Source organism: Rhinolophus ferrumequinum, chromosome 14 (assembly GCF_004115265.2).
Source record: "Rhinolophus ferrumequinum isolate MPI-CBG mRhiFer1 chromosome 14, mRhiFer1_v1.p, whole genome shotgun sequence".
Classification (NCBI taxonomy): Eukaryota; Metazoa; Chordata; class Mammalia; order Chiroptera; family Rhinolophidae; genus Rhinolophus; species Rhinolophus ferrumequinum.
The window spans coordinates 67,994,226-68,011,190 of record NC_046297.1 but is presented as its reverse complement, the minus strand read 5'-3'; the positions used below and the strand labels follow the sequence as shown (position 1 = coordinate 68,011,190).

The 16,965-nt window shown below is 48.4% G+C and overlaps 1 protein-coding gene across 4 annotated transcripts in view; it reads left to right on the top strand.

Annotated features, from left to right (window-relative positions):
• The window catches only part of ZFAT (zinc finger and AT-hook domain containing), a 225,001-nt gene that overhangs the window by 110,533 nt on the left and 97,503 nt on the right, over positions 1–16,965 (top strand). For all 4 annotated transcript variants that reach the window (XM_033126444.1, XM_033126445.1, XM_033126446.1 and 1 more), the window contains exons 3-5: positions 142–393; positions 11,967–12,152; positions 14,047–14,197. In XM_033126444.1, coding sequence (XP_032982335.1) covers positions 142–393; positions 11,967–12,152; positions 14,047–14,197 — 589 coding nt within the window. The remainder of the gene's footprint in view (positions 1–141; positions 394–11,966; positions 12,153–14,046; positions 14,198–16,965) is intronic.

Below are 16,965 nucleotides of genomic sequence, written 5' to 3'. Positions count from 1 at the left end.
TATTTATTTATTTATTTATTTTCCAGACTTTTCATTGTTAATAAAGCACGACACTGAACATATTCCCACCCTTGGAAGGTGAGTACCTGCCCTCGCTGTCGCCTCGAGTGACTACCGCGTGCCCTCTTGTTTCCTCTGCAGAGCTGTCAGTCATGAAGAGGAAGAGAGGCCGGCCTAAGGGGTCCACCAAGAAGCCCAGCGCTGACGAGGAGCTGGCAGAGAGCCTCGTGAGCCCAGGCGAGGACAGTGCGCTGGCCCTCGGGGACGGGGGCAGCCTGGCCCCGCGCAGCCTGGAATGCCCCAAGTGCGGCCGGAAGTTCTCCAACATGCGGCAGCTCCGCAAGCACATCTGCATAATCGTGCTGGACCTGGGCGAGGACGAGGGAGGCGCAGGTACGCACCTGCCCGGGCTGCACCTGTTGGCTTCTGAAAGAGCTGGCCGCTCAGATCAGTTTTTACTGCTTCCGTTGTTACTCGGAAGTAGCACATATTTACACGCGGCTCACTTCTCTGGGCAATGCCAATTTCTGTAATGACTGCGAACTATGTCTGGGAGTATTGTTTGAGTTGAGTGTGTCATCTAGTAGTTGGTGCCCAGAGATTCCAAATCACGGGGGTGTTTTAGGAGATGACTTGGGGTGTCTAAGAGGGTAGACCCAGCCTCTACCCTTCAGGAGGTAAGAAGTTATAGATATTTGATCAATAAATGTGGGCAAAGGAATTATCTTAACACATGCAGTTGGGTAGATGCAGTGTTTCAAATCATAGCGTCCACAGAGGGAATAATAAGAGTCTGGCTCAAAGTCTGAGAAACGCTTTAAAAAGTAAACCCTTTGTACGTTGAAAATAATGATGGATTCCCAGGAAGTTACAAAGATCGTATGGAGAGGTCTCGGGTAACTTCCGCCCATCTTCCCAGGCGTTATGCCTTAGTTGTCAAATACATCTTACATTTGATATCGTACAACGTCAAAACCAGGACATCAGCAGCGAGAGAACATGTGTGTAGTCCTGTTACTAATCACACGTGTAGCTCCTTGCAGCCCCCGCCACAGTCAGGAGACAGAACTGTTCCGTCACCACAGACATCTCCCTCGTGGTCCTGCATCATAGTCGCCCCACCCTTTACCCGCCCCAACTGCCAATCTGTTAGCCAGTAATTTTCCCATTTCAAGGCTGTTACATCAACTGAATCCCACAGTATGTGACGTTTTAAGATTGGCTTAGAAAACCTTGTTTTCAGACCCGATTTCATAATTTCATAATTGAGGCAGTTGAGGTCCAGAGTGATGATTATCCAGACTCACAGTCACGGGAAGGGAAGTTGCAGTACCATCCACGTCTCCGGTGCCTACCCTGCCGGCAGCCCCATTCTGCCCACCAGTGTCCTAACCAGTCCCATTTCTGCTTTGCGGATGTGGATTGTATTCATCTTAGTGTACTTCTCTCAGCCTTTTCTCTAGCTTTACAAGAAACGACAATTCCACTCTGTGTGGTTGCAAGGTTTATTTCTACTCTGTAATTAATTACGCAGTGTTTCCAGCAATGGCAGACAGGCAGGGTCCTTTCTAATAGGATCAGCTTCCTCCAGTAATGAGCTGTATAGAAAATGGTCTTGTGCGCTATTGATTTCAGTGCCTAAATGGGCTTGAATAAATACCAAATGCAAAGGTAGGAGCTCTGGGTGTTTTTCCCTTTCTGGCCACGGCTGCGAAGCCTCCGAAATATGCGGAAATGACCTTCTGCCCAGCTGCCTTATGGCTGACACTCATGTGATCGCCCGACGTTTCGTAGTTTGCCAAGCACAATATTACGCTTCGGAAAATTCTCGCATAATTGTTTTAATACATGCTCTGTGAAGAGCAGCTTAGTGACATTTCAAACGCTTGACCTTGACTCTTGAGCTTGTTAAAACAATTAGAGGAAAACAAAATAAACTTCTTCCCTGCGCTGAACCATGGCAAGTTAAAATAACACTTTTGATATGTATTCGACATTTATTTATTTTATTCTGCATTTGAATAGTCAAAGAAGCCAGGAAAACAGATTTTTTTTTTTAATGCCATGATGTGCAACAGCTGGTGTTTTTGAAAAACATTTTGTAGCCTACAGAAATCAATATGTCAAGTTTATAAAAGTGACTGGCTTCTGAACCTTTCTAATCTTGTTATTTCTGGGGTCATTTTGTGCAAGGAGAGTTGTAAAAAGGTGCTCTTATTTGTGTTAAATCCTTCCAAAAGAAGACAGGCATTTATTTTAAGATTTTACCTAAGATGCACTTATAATCTTCACGAAGATTCTTTACAGTATTTCGAGAGTCTTCTACTATCTCTGTATTAGCAACACAGCTGACTTCATAATAGCTGCTATGGTTGAAAACTGTTTTGAACGAGGCGTGTTTGCAATTCACAGGTGGAAAGGCAGTGCAGTGTCAGTCTCTGAATATAACACTTTTCTCTGTGGAAAGAGCTGTAACGGCGACATCTGCTTCTCTTCGCTGCCTTGTAAACCCTCCTTTTATCTCTGCACTGATGAGATGAATGGAAACCCGGAGGAGATCTAGCTCAGTGGTCTCCACCTGTACTCCCTCTTCAGCGTGCTTGTGGGGACTTTTCCTTGTGTAATTAGATTCCGTTCCCGTGACCCCTCTCTCCTGACTGTCCTCCTACCTCTGCTGCTGCCCCTGCTTCTCACGTGACTGTCGCCGACTATCAGTCGGGGAAGGCCAGGTTACGCCCTTCTAACAAACCTCCCCCGAATCGCAGTGGTCTAACACAACCAAGCTTCCTTTCTTGTTCCTGCTGCACGTCCATTGCTCTGCTCACTCAGGGACCCAGGTGGAGAGAGCAGCCACTGTCCTGAGCACTCCTGGTCACCGTGCAAGAGGGAAGGAGAGCCCGGGGTGGTTTCACCTTGGCCCAGGGTGACATCTGTCATTTCTGCCCATGCAAGTCATTGATCAGAACTGATGTCACGGCCCACCAGACTTCATGGGGCCAGGAAGTGCCTAGGGCAGGCGAGAACTGGAAATGGTTGATGACTGTCACTAGTGACGATTTCCTGTCCATGATTCGCCCAGTAGCTGTGCTCTGGTGACCTACAGACATGCGCCTTGTCCAGACCTTCTCTTGAGCCTGATTCCTATGTTTCAGTTGGAGTGTTCCGTAGGCAGTTTAAGCTGGATGGCATATTCAGTACTGAACGCATTCTCCAGCTCCTTATAAATCGTCCTCCCATATTCTGTCCTGGTTACTTCCTGAGGAGGGGGCTGTGAACTCTGTCTCTAAGGATGTTTGGCCTGGTGGGGGTGGGGGAGGAGATGGGATAGGTGTTTCCTTCATGGTAGTTCATGCAAAAGCCTGCAGGTGCTGGAGGACAGGTACCTTTGAGGAAGGCTGGGTAGTTCGCTGCAGGTAGTCTGTAGTGAGAGCGGCGGGGGGTCACGGGGAAGCAAAGGCCTCCTGCCCTTCATCTGCTTATTTTCATAGTCGTCCCTCTGTGGGGACACTGTGCTGGAAGCAGGTGCTCACCTGGTCTCTCCTGGAGTGAGGGAGACAGGAAGATGTGAGAAAGCCTGAGGGCAGAGGAGGAGCCACGCGTAGTCAGCAGGTTAGAGAGAATTATTGTGGGTCAATACGTTTCTTAAACGGTGGTATTAGCAGCGTGGATTGGATTGGTGGAGAGCCCCAGAATATAATCGTATCAGTCTGCTGTTCTGACACCTGCTCCGGGCCTTATTAATGTGGCTGATAACACTTGACTCTGGGGCGTTCTGAGATTTAATTAGTTCTTGGCCAATTTGGAATCGGAACTTTAGAATATTAGTGCAGTATTAATTATGAATGAACGCATATGAACAAATTTCTACAAGCGTATGATTGCGTGGACAGTTAACTCTTCATCTGCCCATTACCACTCAGCCAACCTTGTTGGAATGCTACGACGTGTAAGGACTCGGAAACCCTGTGGGAGATTCAAGGGTAAAACACAGACACAGATCCCACCTGCAGAGCGTGGGGTTGGGCAGTGGGGCAATATCCCCGCCAATGAACTGCTCTAGGACAGGAGGGGATGGTGAGAAAAGAGCAGGGAGAGCCTGAGGTGAAAGGATCTTACTTGAGAGATTTTGTATCCGATGACCTTCATTTTTCTTTGCAAGGTCAGAGAAGTGCACCCGAGTTAAGGGTGTGTATGCAAGTGTGACCTGCTTGGTGTGCGCGCAAGTGTGACATGCGCACGTCGGTAAGGGGCTGAGGAAAATGGGAATACTTTTGACCTTGCTGTTGGTCGTTCATGAAGTAACTGATCACAAGTATTGATTGAGCACCTACTGTTTGTACACAAGGCAGGTGGTGCTGCTGCCCGTGTGGTGTCAAGGGGACAGAAGTGTCTGCAGTAGAGACGCTCAGACGTCAGTGGGCCGGGCGGACAGTGGCACCAACGCTTTGGGTTAAGCGTGATGAGCATCTGTAGGGTGACCAGGGTCTTCAGGGAGCTCAGAGAAGGTGCTGCCGCAGCAGCCTGGGAGAGCAGGATGGCGGTCAGGGAGGGCTGGGGCAGAGGTTTGAAGGCCGCTGGGCCCATATTCTGAAGAGTGCGGGGAAGTGGAGGCGAGGGCAGGAGGAGAGGGGAGGCGATGGGGAATGCCAGCACTGGCCGAGGGAACTGCATCCCTTCGGGTCACCTGTGGTCAGTGGCGGTGGTCCAGTGAGGTTCTACAGTATCTGAATTCAGCAGTGGCAGTGCGGGTGGAAAGACGGGGACGTATTCTAGAGCCATTGAGGAAGTGTGACTCCCAGGACCTGGGCAGAGGTTGGAGTGAGTGGGAAGCAAGAAGGAGCGAGTAGGGGGCTGTCTGGGTTTTGGCTGGAGTTTCGGCTAGGGTGGCGGACGGCCCTGCCAGTCTCGAGAAGACAAGGGGGAAGCAGGATTGAGGCAAGAGGATGAGTAAGTTCTGGTTACACGTTGGGTTTGTGGACTGTGGGTGTCCAAGGGGTGTCATCCCCGGGTACGGAACCAGCAGGAGGGCTGGGCTGGAGCCCTGGCCTTGGGGGTCTCAGCGGATGGTTATCAGGGGACTGGATGGAAGCAGAAGAACAAAACAGCAGGGCGGCCTCCTGAGGACCCTGCTCGGGGGCGTCCACATGGATGGGGTTAGCGATGTCAGTGACGCCGGCAGCTTAAATGACACGAGGCTATAGAAAGTCTGTTGGTCTTGGGACTGGGCTTTGTGGTGACCCGAGCAGGAGCCGTGTCAGTGGGTGATGCTTGAAAGGGGAGGGAACGAACATGAAATTGGGGACAGAAAGCGGAGTCATCTTGTGATGACTGAACGGATGGCCACGTGGAGGCTGCAGGGTGCTGGCAGGAAGCAGGTGGCAATTTGAGAGTGTACTAAAGGGATTATTTGTAAAGGTGTGGGCAGGATTAGGTCCTGGGGGTCGCTGGGAACAGCGGGGTGTTGCTGGCACCCTGGGTATAGAGGAGGATGGGAGAGCAGTCACCACCACTGCGAGGGAGAGAGCTTGGCCTTTGGTAGAGGGTGAAGTTAACCGGGGGTGACTGGGCAGGGAGGGAACCCCACTCCACGCTCTCCTATCTCTTGCTGGTACCACCACTGGCCAAACCCAACGAGAAGCCAGAGGGCAGGGGAGCCCCATGTGACCCTTACAGGTCAGCGTCTGGGATCTGAGTGGAGAAAGATGGAGGGGCAAGTAGGAACTTTCTAGAATATTAGGGAAACTGGATTTTTACCCATTACTCTTAAAACAGGGTGCATGCTTGGTCTCTGCTCCTTTCGCAACGGTGCCTCCAGTTCTGTAGTCAGAACACCTCCCCGTGTGTGAGGTGCCAGGCACCTGTGGGAGTGGGGGTTTCAGCCCCATGGGACTCGCACTCCCACCCGCCAACATCTGCTTCCACACTAGGGCTTGCTTCCCTCATTGTGTGGCGTTAGTACTTTTTTAAATGCTTTCTGTTCAAAAGGAAATGAAATAGAATTATGTGAATGTGCTGGGGTTGAAGAGCAATAATGCACAGATGTCAAGAAATGAAAAGTTACAGTTCCCAGAAAGCCAGTCACGGGCAGACACACCGGGCTGGGGGTGGGTGGGGTGGGCCGGGCACCCGCTGCCGCTCACCTGTTTTCACACAAGCCAAATGGAGCCATGAGGAAGCAGCAATTCCAGCCCCAGACCTCGCTGCCACTGTCCCCCCACCGGAACCGCACACTGACTCTGTTAGTAGAGGCAGACCGTGAGTGGGGTGAGTTCCAAGTGGATCCGGCTCAACGGCAAAGCCTGGGTGTGAGCTCCCACACCCTCCGCTCTATCATGGCCGCTTGGAGCAGTGATTACAGTTCAAGTGATTTCCACATCGTCCCTGGAACAGTGGCATCAGTAGTTGTAAAGCTGTTTCTAGGGTCTTCAAAGATGCCCTTGGCTGAGACAGGAGGCGTAGGGAGGGCGTTTTAGGGGTGGCGAGGGGAAGACTGGCTGGGACCACCCGCTTTAACCAGAGAAGTCATGCCCTTTCATTGATTGTTTATATTAAAAATGCTTACAGAGTTCACTTGAAAAAGGTTCTGCTGCTGAAAGAAAAGCAAAAAAAAAAACAAAAACAAAAACAAAAAAACCCGTGAAAACTGCCATCCCCTTGCAGTGCCGATCACAGCTGGATTCAGACAGCAAGTCAGCATGATGTGAATTTGATGGACCAGGAAACTTCAGCTAAGGGCCTTGACTGCCGGGAGAGCACGTTTATAAGAGCCTTGGAGAGAGATGTGAAACGTAGAAAGACCGGTTAGGAAGGCACACTGTGCGTGAGATAATAATGTTCCAGGCGCGGATGGTGCTCACGGACGTGCTTTGCAAACTGTAACGTGCCACTCAGAAGAGAGAGTATTATCTTTGTGACATAGTGCATCTGCCTCTCGTGGTCATGACTAAGGGAGACACACCAGACAGGCTCAGACCACGTCCAATGCTTCATTCTGAAACCTGTGCTGCCGGTGGGATCAATACACGCCTTCCGTCCTGTGACCTGGCTGGCCTACCCGGGCCTCACGGGCATGATGGCCTCTAGTCTCTTCTTCTGCCTTGGAAGCATCTCAGACAGATGGCAGCTTGATCTCACTAAAATGGCATCCTGTTTTCTTTCAGATAAAGAGCCTTTTCTAGACCTCAGTGAAGGTGTTGTACACATTTAATACAATTTCAGAACAAAATACTACCTTAAAGTTAATTGCATAATTAACACATGTACACGAAGCAGGCTATTTGGGAGATGGTTTATCTTGAAAACACCGTCTAGAAGAGGTAGAGTATGACCTGCGTTCTCCCTCCCCCAGGTCCCATCAGCTTTTTTATTTTCTACGCTGCATGTATTTACTAAAAGACGTCACTGGCCGGCCGTTCATCATCGCGCACTCTGTGTAGGCCAGGTGGGCATTCTCCGAAACGAGGGTGAAGCAGTTACCCCAGATCACCCACCGGCATCAGCCTGGGAGCCTGGGTGTCATCTGGGGTTCCCTGTCTACATCCTGCCGTCTCAGAAGAACCTCTTTAGTTTAGCCTTGTTTCCTACCGAGGGTTTAATTTAGTGCACGGAAGATAGGCATCTGCCTGTTTGAACACAACTGAAACTCTGGTTTTCCTCGCTTTCCAAGAATGGCCTCTTCACAGCGAGGAACATGGCTGCGGAGCGGAAGAACCGGGCACGCCATCCACAGCCGTACGGGCTTTGCACGCCTGGCTGGACCTGGGGGGAGCGGCAGTCTCTTGGACCAGGGCTGCCAGCTGTGCACGCGCCTGCTCAGCATGCCCGTGTGTGCACGCGCGTGCGTGCGTGTGTGTGTGTGTGTGTGTGTGTGTGTGTGTGTGTGTGTGTAGGGGGAAGTGGCAAGGCGCTGGAGTGGAACTGCTCATCCGCAGGAAGCAGTTGGCCTCTTGCTACTTGTGGGGACTCCACGGAGGGCGCACGGAGCAAATGCAGCCTTTATTTCCCCCCCTGAGCCTTCAGCACAGATGGTGCATGGCCCATCAGAGAGGAGGCGAGGGGTTGTTCAGAGGCGGGTTCAGGTGCCGTGGTGCATGGACCACCTTTAAGCCGAGCACCTTTCCCCATGGAGAGAGCAGAGTGATGTTTGCAGAAGTCCCTTGTCAGCCCACCAGCCAGGTCCATCGGTGCGTGTGCATGCGTGTGTGTGTGTGTGTGTGTGTGTGTGGCACGTGAATTGGCGTGTTGCACATTATATAGACCTGTGTGTGAGGCCAGGGGCTGTGGACAGCCTGGGGAGGTTGGTGAACTTATCGTTCAGCATCGTTGGCGTCCAGTGGGGCTGAGCAGACAAGCAAAGGTTGGCATGTATGTGGGAGTCGTGGGAGAGATGACTTATGGTAGATCCTGGGGGACTTTATCTAGCACACTCTACTAATGGAGGTGGGACGGAACACGTTGAAGGGTTTTAATCCTGGGGGTGACCAGGTCAGAGGTGGATTGTAAAATGATTCATTCTAGGGTCAAGATGGAGGATGGTTTGGAGAGTGTGTTAGTCAAGATACTTTTAGTAGAGGCACCATTTAAAAACAAGTTTGAAGTGGAGAACGTCCATCCATTCTCTCATGGAACCAGATGTGTGGGGATCAGCCGTTCCATGGTGGTTCTGTGGCACAGCTGTGCCCTCAACTGTCCCAGGATCCATCTTTCCCTTCGTGACCCTCAAGATGTTGACCTGGTCTTTTGCTTGGCCTCTCAGAGCTGGTGGTTGCCTGAGTTCCAGACAGTAGACGTAGCAATGCATGGCTGAATAAGAAGGGCACTTCCTTCCTCACTAGGGAAGAAAACCATTCCCAGAAGCCCCCGGCAAACTTCTCCCCAGACGCCTGTTGGCCACGCTGGCGTCCAGTAGCCCCAGCTGCCCTGATGGCTGGAGCAGCATTCTTGTTGGGACTTTGTGGGGTGGGAGCCAGGACACTTAACAGGAACTATTGTGATGTTAGGGTGAGGGCTGTGTTCTCATCCAGTCTTCTCTTCTCCCCTAGGTCAGCTCATGTCTGTTTACTGATTTTTAATCTTCCAAACCTTCATCCACTCTGGTTCACCATGCTTTTGCACCAGTTCTGCAGTGTATTCTTAACTTACGATGCCTAAGGCTGAGTCTAGATACAGTCCTTCCCATGCAGGCTGTGGGAGAAATGTACTGTGATCTCTCCAGCTGCTTATTCATGCAAGCTGATGTTGTGTGTGCTTTTGGTCCATTCATGCTGTTAACCTGGGGTCAGCTTATGGCAAGCTGTAATTCTCGGGTCTTCTTTTTATGTGAACATCTCTATTCCTGCCGTGTTACCCACATATTGAACTGTATCCCGTGGCAGATTCCCTTATAAAATGAAGCATCATTTAAAAAGCAAAAGAAGTCCCATAATATGTTGTTCCTACCTCTTTATAGCATCCATTGGATTCTGCTGTAGTTATTTGTGCATGTGTATCACCCAGTATGTAGGCCACACAAAGAGCTTCTGTGACTCAGGCGATTTGTAGACCTTGTGAAACGTTTTTATTATAGCCACTAAACAATAAAATAAAATGAAACGAAAACTGCCACGAGGCATGAGGCAAATCAAACATCACAGAAAGTAGGCAGCACTGACAGCTGCCTACTTTGGAGATCACTGTTTGGCCCCATTCTTTAGCTTTTTAGGCGCTACCATGTTCTTTACGGGATGGGCATAACATGACGGTCCTTGCCATTTTCCCCTTGGCTACAGAGAGTGACGTACAGTTCTGTCTGACTGATGAGCTCATCCGCTAATATCTCTTTTCAGTTCAATATTAACATGTTTAGCACTGACACTAATTACATGACTAAGGACCTTTCTAATCAATTCATAAAAATCTGTAAGACTGTTCCCACCAGGTCTAAAAATGTTCCAAGCACCTGGATTACGGGAACAAGCACCAAAGGACTTTCATTTGCAGAACATAGAAAATGCGAGTGTCTGTTTTGACCAGTCTGCATTAGATAGGTTCGTCCCGTGCCTCATCTGGAGAGAGCTTTCCTTCAGCCAGCACGCCTTCCTGGGAAGGTGTGCACTCCGTTTCTTCTCTCCCCTTCAGGCGTCTGTTAGTACATTGATGTGTGGGTCTGGCTGTCGGCAGACTGGAATTGGGAAGCATGGAGGTACCCAGTTGCCCCAGGCTGTCTCCCTTTGGTTTCTCCCATTTCTCTGGCTTCTGCCTGATTACTGTGTGGTTCCGACTTCAGCTCGCTGATAATTCTAGCTCTTTCCTAGCACCCACTGTCCACCTGTCTGTGTGCCCATCTGACAACCATCCACCCACCTCACACACATCTCTCATACAGGGCTTCATGGAATGGTTCCTGTCTACTCGTCATAAAGTTCCAAAGAAGTGATTCTTGGGCAAGTTATGTCGGGGCTGTGGCTGTGAGTCTAAGGAAGAGACCTGTTCCTTCCCTTTATTTCCTTCTTGCTTAGGACTCGAATAGCATGCATCCAAGAGCTCTGGCTCCTTTAGTCTTCACTTTGATACCAAAACACTTCTTACCCCTGCAGCTAATGCCAAGTTCAGCATGTGAAGTTAGCTGTTGTTCTGTGGCTGACATATCCATTCTTTAGTGTGTTTGTGTGTCTTTTGAACCTGTCCTATTCATTCTGCCAGGGATGGTACAGATTTAAAACACAAATTTAGTCTAGCCTCCCTCTCCCACCACCCACAATGCTTCAGTGGCTTACCACTGCCTTTGGAATAGCAGGGCACAGGCAGGTCACATGTGGCCTCACACATGTCTTGTTTGGCTCCCCAGTTTTAAGAAATTTTAGGTTAGAGTCAACCCTGAAAAATCAGATTCATGTAAAAATCTGGGTTTCCAGTCTCCCTTTGAACAGTCAAAGTATTTGGTGGCTGTGCTCCATGAGCTGGCAGGGCAGCTCTGCCTGGAGCTGGGGCCTGTGCCCTGTCATCTGAGCCCCACTCGGCCAGCATTATTCACTCGTGCTACTTGACTGGTCTCCATGAGCACTGGAGTTTCACCCCTGGCACTCACCGAAGGAAGATCTAAAGGAAGATTCCAGACTTCTCATGGTGTTCCAGGCCCTCTAGGACCTAGCTTTTATTTATTTCTGCTTCTCTGCTTCTTCGTGTAGTTAGCTGCACAGGACACTTGGCTAACGTGTGCTCCTTATCTGTGCCGTCCTTTCTGCTAATGGAATGCTGCCATTTATACCACCCCCGCTCCTCTGTCCATGCGTCTTTGGCATTACCTGTTCCCCACAGCTCCCAACCACAGCATCACAAACGCCTGTTTTCTATAGTTAACGGAAGGGTTGCCTCCCCGGAAAGTGTTTTCTGACCTCTTGTGTAGAATCGTCCACGCCTTCCTGTAATTGTCCCAAAGCCCTTCTCGGTTCATTCGGCACACTAAGGGCTGCCCTTGAATGCCCGTTTGCACGTCTGTCTGCCAGCAGACTACAGGGCTTTCAGGGGCAGAGTCTGAGTGTGTGCCTATCAGTCTGTATGTCCACCATGCCTGGCACAAGGACCGTGCCTACTAATTGTGAGCCAAGTACATGAATGGTTTCCTCTTAGGCTGTAAATCTTGGAGACTTTATCTTCTGTGCAGTGTTGTTTATTAAAGACGCTAAAGAATGGTGGGGTTCATGAAAACAAGACGAGGGGCTATGCCTGCTTTATGAACAGTGTGTCCCAAGTGCCTTGGGGTTGGCCTAGGTGGAAGGGGTGCAACAAATATTTACCGAATCGAATGAAAGACTGAAGAACCGGAGACGCTGTCCAAGCCAGGGCAGTGGCCTGTGGTGCACTGTGGATCGATGCCCATGTCACACCTGTCCGTTTCCTTTACTGCCCCATAAAAGGGTTATGTGCGCTCTCCAAGTCTGTCACTGCTATAAAAGGGTATTTTATACATCTTGGCATTTGCTTCTCAGGTAACGAATCTGACCTTGAACTGGAAAAGAAGTTTAAGGAAGAAGATCGAGACAAGGCCCCGAGGAGACCGCGGACACAGAGAACAGAGAAAGTCCAGAAGATCTCAGGAAAGGAGGCCGGGCAGATTTCCGGAGCGAAGAAACCCATCATAAGTGTGGTTTTAACTGCACACGAAGCTATTCCAGGTGACCTCAAAAGCGGGAAGTGACCAAATGAGATTCTTTTTTTAAACTTTTTATTTATTTTAAGTGTGTTTTTCCAGGACCCATCACCTCCAAGTCGAGTAGTTGTCTCAATCTAGTTGTGGAGGGCACAGCTCACAGTGGCGCATGTGGGGATCGAATTGGTAACCTTGTTGTTAAGAGCACTGCGCTCTAACCACCTGAGCTAACGGGCTGCCCCCAAAATGGGACTCTTGGCAAGGCTGTACCAGGGGCAGCCTGACAGCTTGGGCCCCGTGATCCAGGCAGCTTGCTCACTGATGAGCTCTGCATTTATATACCCACTAATCTGGGACTGTGGCAGACCTGTTACTACCCGGGGCTGCAGGAAATAATGTGCAGAGAGGAGGTAGGGAGGGCTGCTCCCTCTGCTGCCTCTCCCCCTGCCATTCCAGTGGCCACTCAGGAGCAGCGGCCAGGGAGGGGGTTTCTTTCCTTTGCTCCCCTCACCCAGCCCGTCTCCTGGATGCCCTCCGTCCCCCTCACTGCGCTCAGGAGGGCCGTCCCAAGTGTGAGACAGACCTACTCAGACAGACTAAGTCGGGTACCTCTCCAAGACCCACACTAATTAATAAATTCCCTCTGTCTGATTTCTCTTTTGCATTTGTAGTGGGTTCATCAAATATTTATTTGTAATGCTGGAAATTTCTCTCTCCCTTTCATTTCATATAAAATAGCAAGTGGATATCTTATACTGCTTTTTTTAAAAAGGTCTCTTCCAGGAAGGGAACCTTTAGACTAAAAGCAGTTTATGACAATAGATTCCACAGTGTAATAATTTTTTCCCCATCCATTTGGGGTGAAGGGTCTCAAATAAAATTAAAAAATCAAGTTTAGGATTTTACAACCAGCTACAGTCTTTTAAGCATGTATTTTTGATGCCAGTAGTAACTCGTTATTTGGAGTGAAAACACTGAATAAATCCCTCTTTATACTTCAGTGCTGAGTAAGGTCATACATAGAGAATTATCCACATATAATTATGTGACCTGGAGAACTTTCTGGAAAGTCACTTTGTCTGCCCTACCCTACCTACTTCAGAGTAGTATTATTCGTGGAAATGAAAGTCACAGAACAGAGGTTCCTGTACTCAGCCATCTTTTGAGGATGTTTCTAGAATAATTTCTTAAAAATTGATGGCAGTATTTTGAGATTTCTGTAAGTGGGAGTTGAAAAGTATAATTAATTTCCTGTGCTATTCCGGAAGCAAAGGGCAGATTGGAGCCTCTTCTTTAATGCACTTGACACATACGTGTGTGTATGTGCACACATACGTACACGTATGCATGCAGTGCCCGCTGCTGTACAAGGTCTTTGATCATTTCACATCATAGAATTGCACAAGTGAAGGTGACCTTGGGTCTTCCCCTGCAAACCCTTCATTTCCTAGGTGGGAAGCAGAGGCCCAGAGATGGTGGGGTCGTGTCTTATTTGGGACTGGACTCCAGGCAGCTCAGTGCCTGTTCACCCTTGGTTAGTGGATCCCACTAGGGCACACTGCCTTGATGCCGTTTGACATTTATGCAAAGTTTGATACATGTGGCCCCATGTAAAACCTTGCAGGTATACATATGTATGTATCTATATGATATTTAAAAAAAATAAATAGATCAAGCAGAGATAAACCTAGGGACATTTTGATAGATTATTAGAAAACTTGCCTCTTCCCTTCCACGTACACACACACACACACACACACACACACACACACGTTAAATGTGCAAACTGAAAGAAAACTACTATCTTGCATGGGTGACACACAGTAAAGAAGTACACCTTCCAGGCTCAGCTCCCTCCACTGGGTGGGGTCAGGGCCACTCATGGTGCCTCTAACACAGTGCATTGTGCCTCCTCTCAGGTGCCACCAAGATTATTCCAGTGGAGGCTGGCCCCCCAGAAACAGGAGCCGCAAACCCCGAGGCCACCTTGGCCGACCTGGCACCTCGGAGAGGGTACCAGGAGTATGCCATTCAGCAGACTCCATATGAGCAGCCCATGAAGTCCAGCAGGTAAAGTGTCCATTGTGTGTGACTGCAGACAGAGACGGGGCTCCAGTGACCCAACCCCTGAGGGCGTGAGGATCAGCACCTTCGTTTATCAGGACTCTGCTTTGTAAAGGGCACTGGTTTCTTGACCTAAGAATCAACCCCTCCATTATGGCCTGTTCATGACCCACTGTGCGTGTTCTGCACACGTTCCCCAGGTTCTGTCTCAGCTATGATATGTGCACGATGAGCTAGATGAGCACAGATCCCCTGAGCTCTGCAAACACCTTCCAAGCTGAGAGGAAAATCAAAGCAAACACCCATCACCAGTGGATCCCCTCTGTTTCTGGAAGAGGGGAAATGAGGTGTTTTGGGGAGAGAATAAACTTTAGTGCTAGTTAGACCTGGCTTGACTCTATACTGTTCTACTAGCGTTCAGCACGGCAGATTAAACACCTGTTGTGTGTCAGGCACTGGGGATATGAGACAGAACAGGACAGACAGGACCACTGCCCGGATGAAGCTGTCACTCTACTGTGAGTTGACACACAGGAGTTTGCCTCCAGGCCTTTGTTATACCAAGCACAAGATTGTACAGCAGAATCTGACTTAGTTTAGTGGTGAGAATAAATGTCAAAAGATATGGAAAGTGTCTGGCGCGTGCTGTGCTCCTGTTAAACTATAATGTAATATCATGTGGGTTGCTTCATTAATTTGTAGCCTCAGTCCACTGTTCTTTCTTGCAAATGTGAGCAACTGAATTTATTGATGAAGTTGTAAAAATACTGATTCCTTCGGCAAAACTGTAATGGCATTAAATCTGAAGATCGTTCTGTTCTCAACTCAAGTTGATTTGTAGACCTTAGCTAATTATCTTCGTATTTCAGGGTCTGTTGGGGACAGGTTCAACTAAATGCTATTCTCATTACAGATAACTATGCTTGATGTTTAATGAGCAGATCTAGGCTGTATTCCTATTGTCATGCATTCTATTACTATATAACAGTATCCGCTATAAAATAGTTACGAGAAAGACTTCTTTGCATGACGATTTTGCTTTGTAAACTATAGATTCAAACTTTTAGGTTATAGCAATATGTCAATTAGGTTATATCAATTAGGTTCTCGCACAAATGTGGTACAGATTTATTTTGTAAGAAATTTTGGGAGCCCAGAAAAACTATAAAAAAATCATTTGTAATTCCATTGCCCTAAGATAACCGCTGTTGATATTATTAATGTATTTCCTTCCAGCCTTTCTTCAGTCCCTATATTTTATAAAATTGAGTTTATATTTTATGTGTGAGTTTGTATCTTGCCTTTCATATTAACCACATTATAGTAATTTCCCTTTGATCCTGCTGTTACGCACACACCCTGTTCTTCAGCTACATGCTGTAACATCATGAGGATGTGCTATAACCTCCTCGACTCTGGGCACTGCAGCCAATGAGACCTTTGTAAAACACCCATTTGATTGTACCCTTTAAGGCCTGACGTTGTCCTTAGGAGAATTTGGCCACTGAGCCTTCAGGGCTGCCAGCTCTCCCCTCGACCTCCCTCCTGTACACTGTCTGGTTCTCTGGGCTCCAGCTTCTGCGTCAGCCATCTGGGCCCTTTTCACTTCCTTGATCTCTCCTTGCAGGTGCTTCTTCCTCACCCTGGCTGCCTCCCCTCCGTTGGGTCATCCTTCTGCCATTGACTCCAATGTCCAGCCCTCAGGGCGGCCTGCCCTGTCCCCTGGACTCAGAGCACCTTGCCTTTTGCCATCACAGCGGGGAGCTGATGGTCTTTATCTGCTCATTTTTATGGCTATTGCGCTAGCCAATCATTTCTCGAGGAGGTGTGCTTTAGAGAGCACGAGTTGTATTTGTTTTTGCCGCTATCATATCCCCACTGCCTGGAATACTTTTTTGAATGAATGAATGAGTGAAAAAAAATAATAAATGTGCCAAGTAGGTCCCTATGTTGGGAACTTCAGACAGCTTCCCGCTCTCAGCTGTTGTGAGACATTGTGCAATGAGTACCTTCATTCACATTTTGTATTCGTTTTTTTCAAATAGAGTCCCAGAATTGGAATGACTGAATCAAGGGGTCTGGCCTTGTAAACTGATTGCCTGATTGCTTCCTAGAATGCAGTGGGTGACAGTGCCTCTCTCACTGAATAGGGAACATTCGAGTAAAAGAATCTAAAGGAATCGTGGGACTTTGCAGCTGTGCACCAGTTCCCAGTCAGTGGGTTACACTTGTCATATACAGGCTGCTTGGCGTCTTCACCAGATTCCTTCTGTTTGATGGAAATAAGGCACTAAGGCCTTTATCAGGTAATTGTGTATAACACACACGCACACCACAGCAAAAGATTCTCCTGAGACCATGGAGATCTTGCACCAGAGAAGGAAATACCGTGATGTGTTTTTTAAATGAGCAGTACGAATCCAGGGTTTCTTTCTTTGGTGTCCTTTGTGCCAGTACAATTTATCGCCTTCTAGATAGCGTCAGCATTTGAGAAAGATCCAAATGAGTTTCCTTAAATTAGCCTTGGGTGTAGCATGCAGGCATAGCCATAACTTTCACATTTGAATATTTTAATTACATTGTGTGAATTGTACCCTGCAGTGTTTATGGACTGCAATCCATTTAAATATTTTTAATTTAAGAACAAGGCAACCTGTGGTAAACATAGTTGTATGGAAAGTTCCATGAAGACAGACTTTGCAGTTATATAGTGGGTACAGGTTAATGGTATCTGATTAACAGTACCATGTGGTCGGTAGTTATCCTGAGGACTT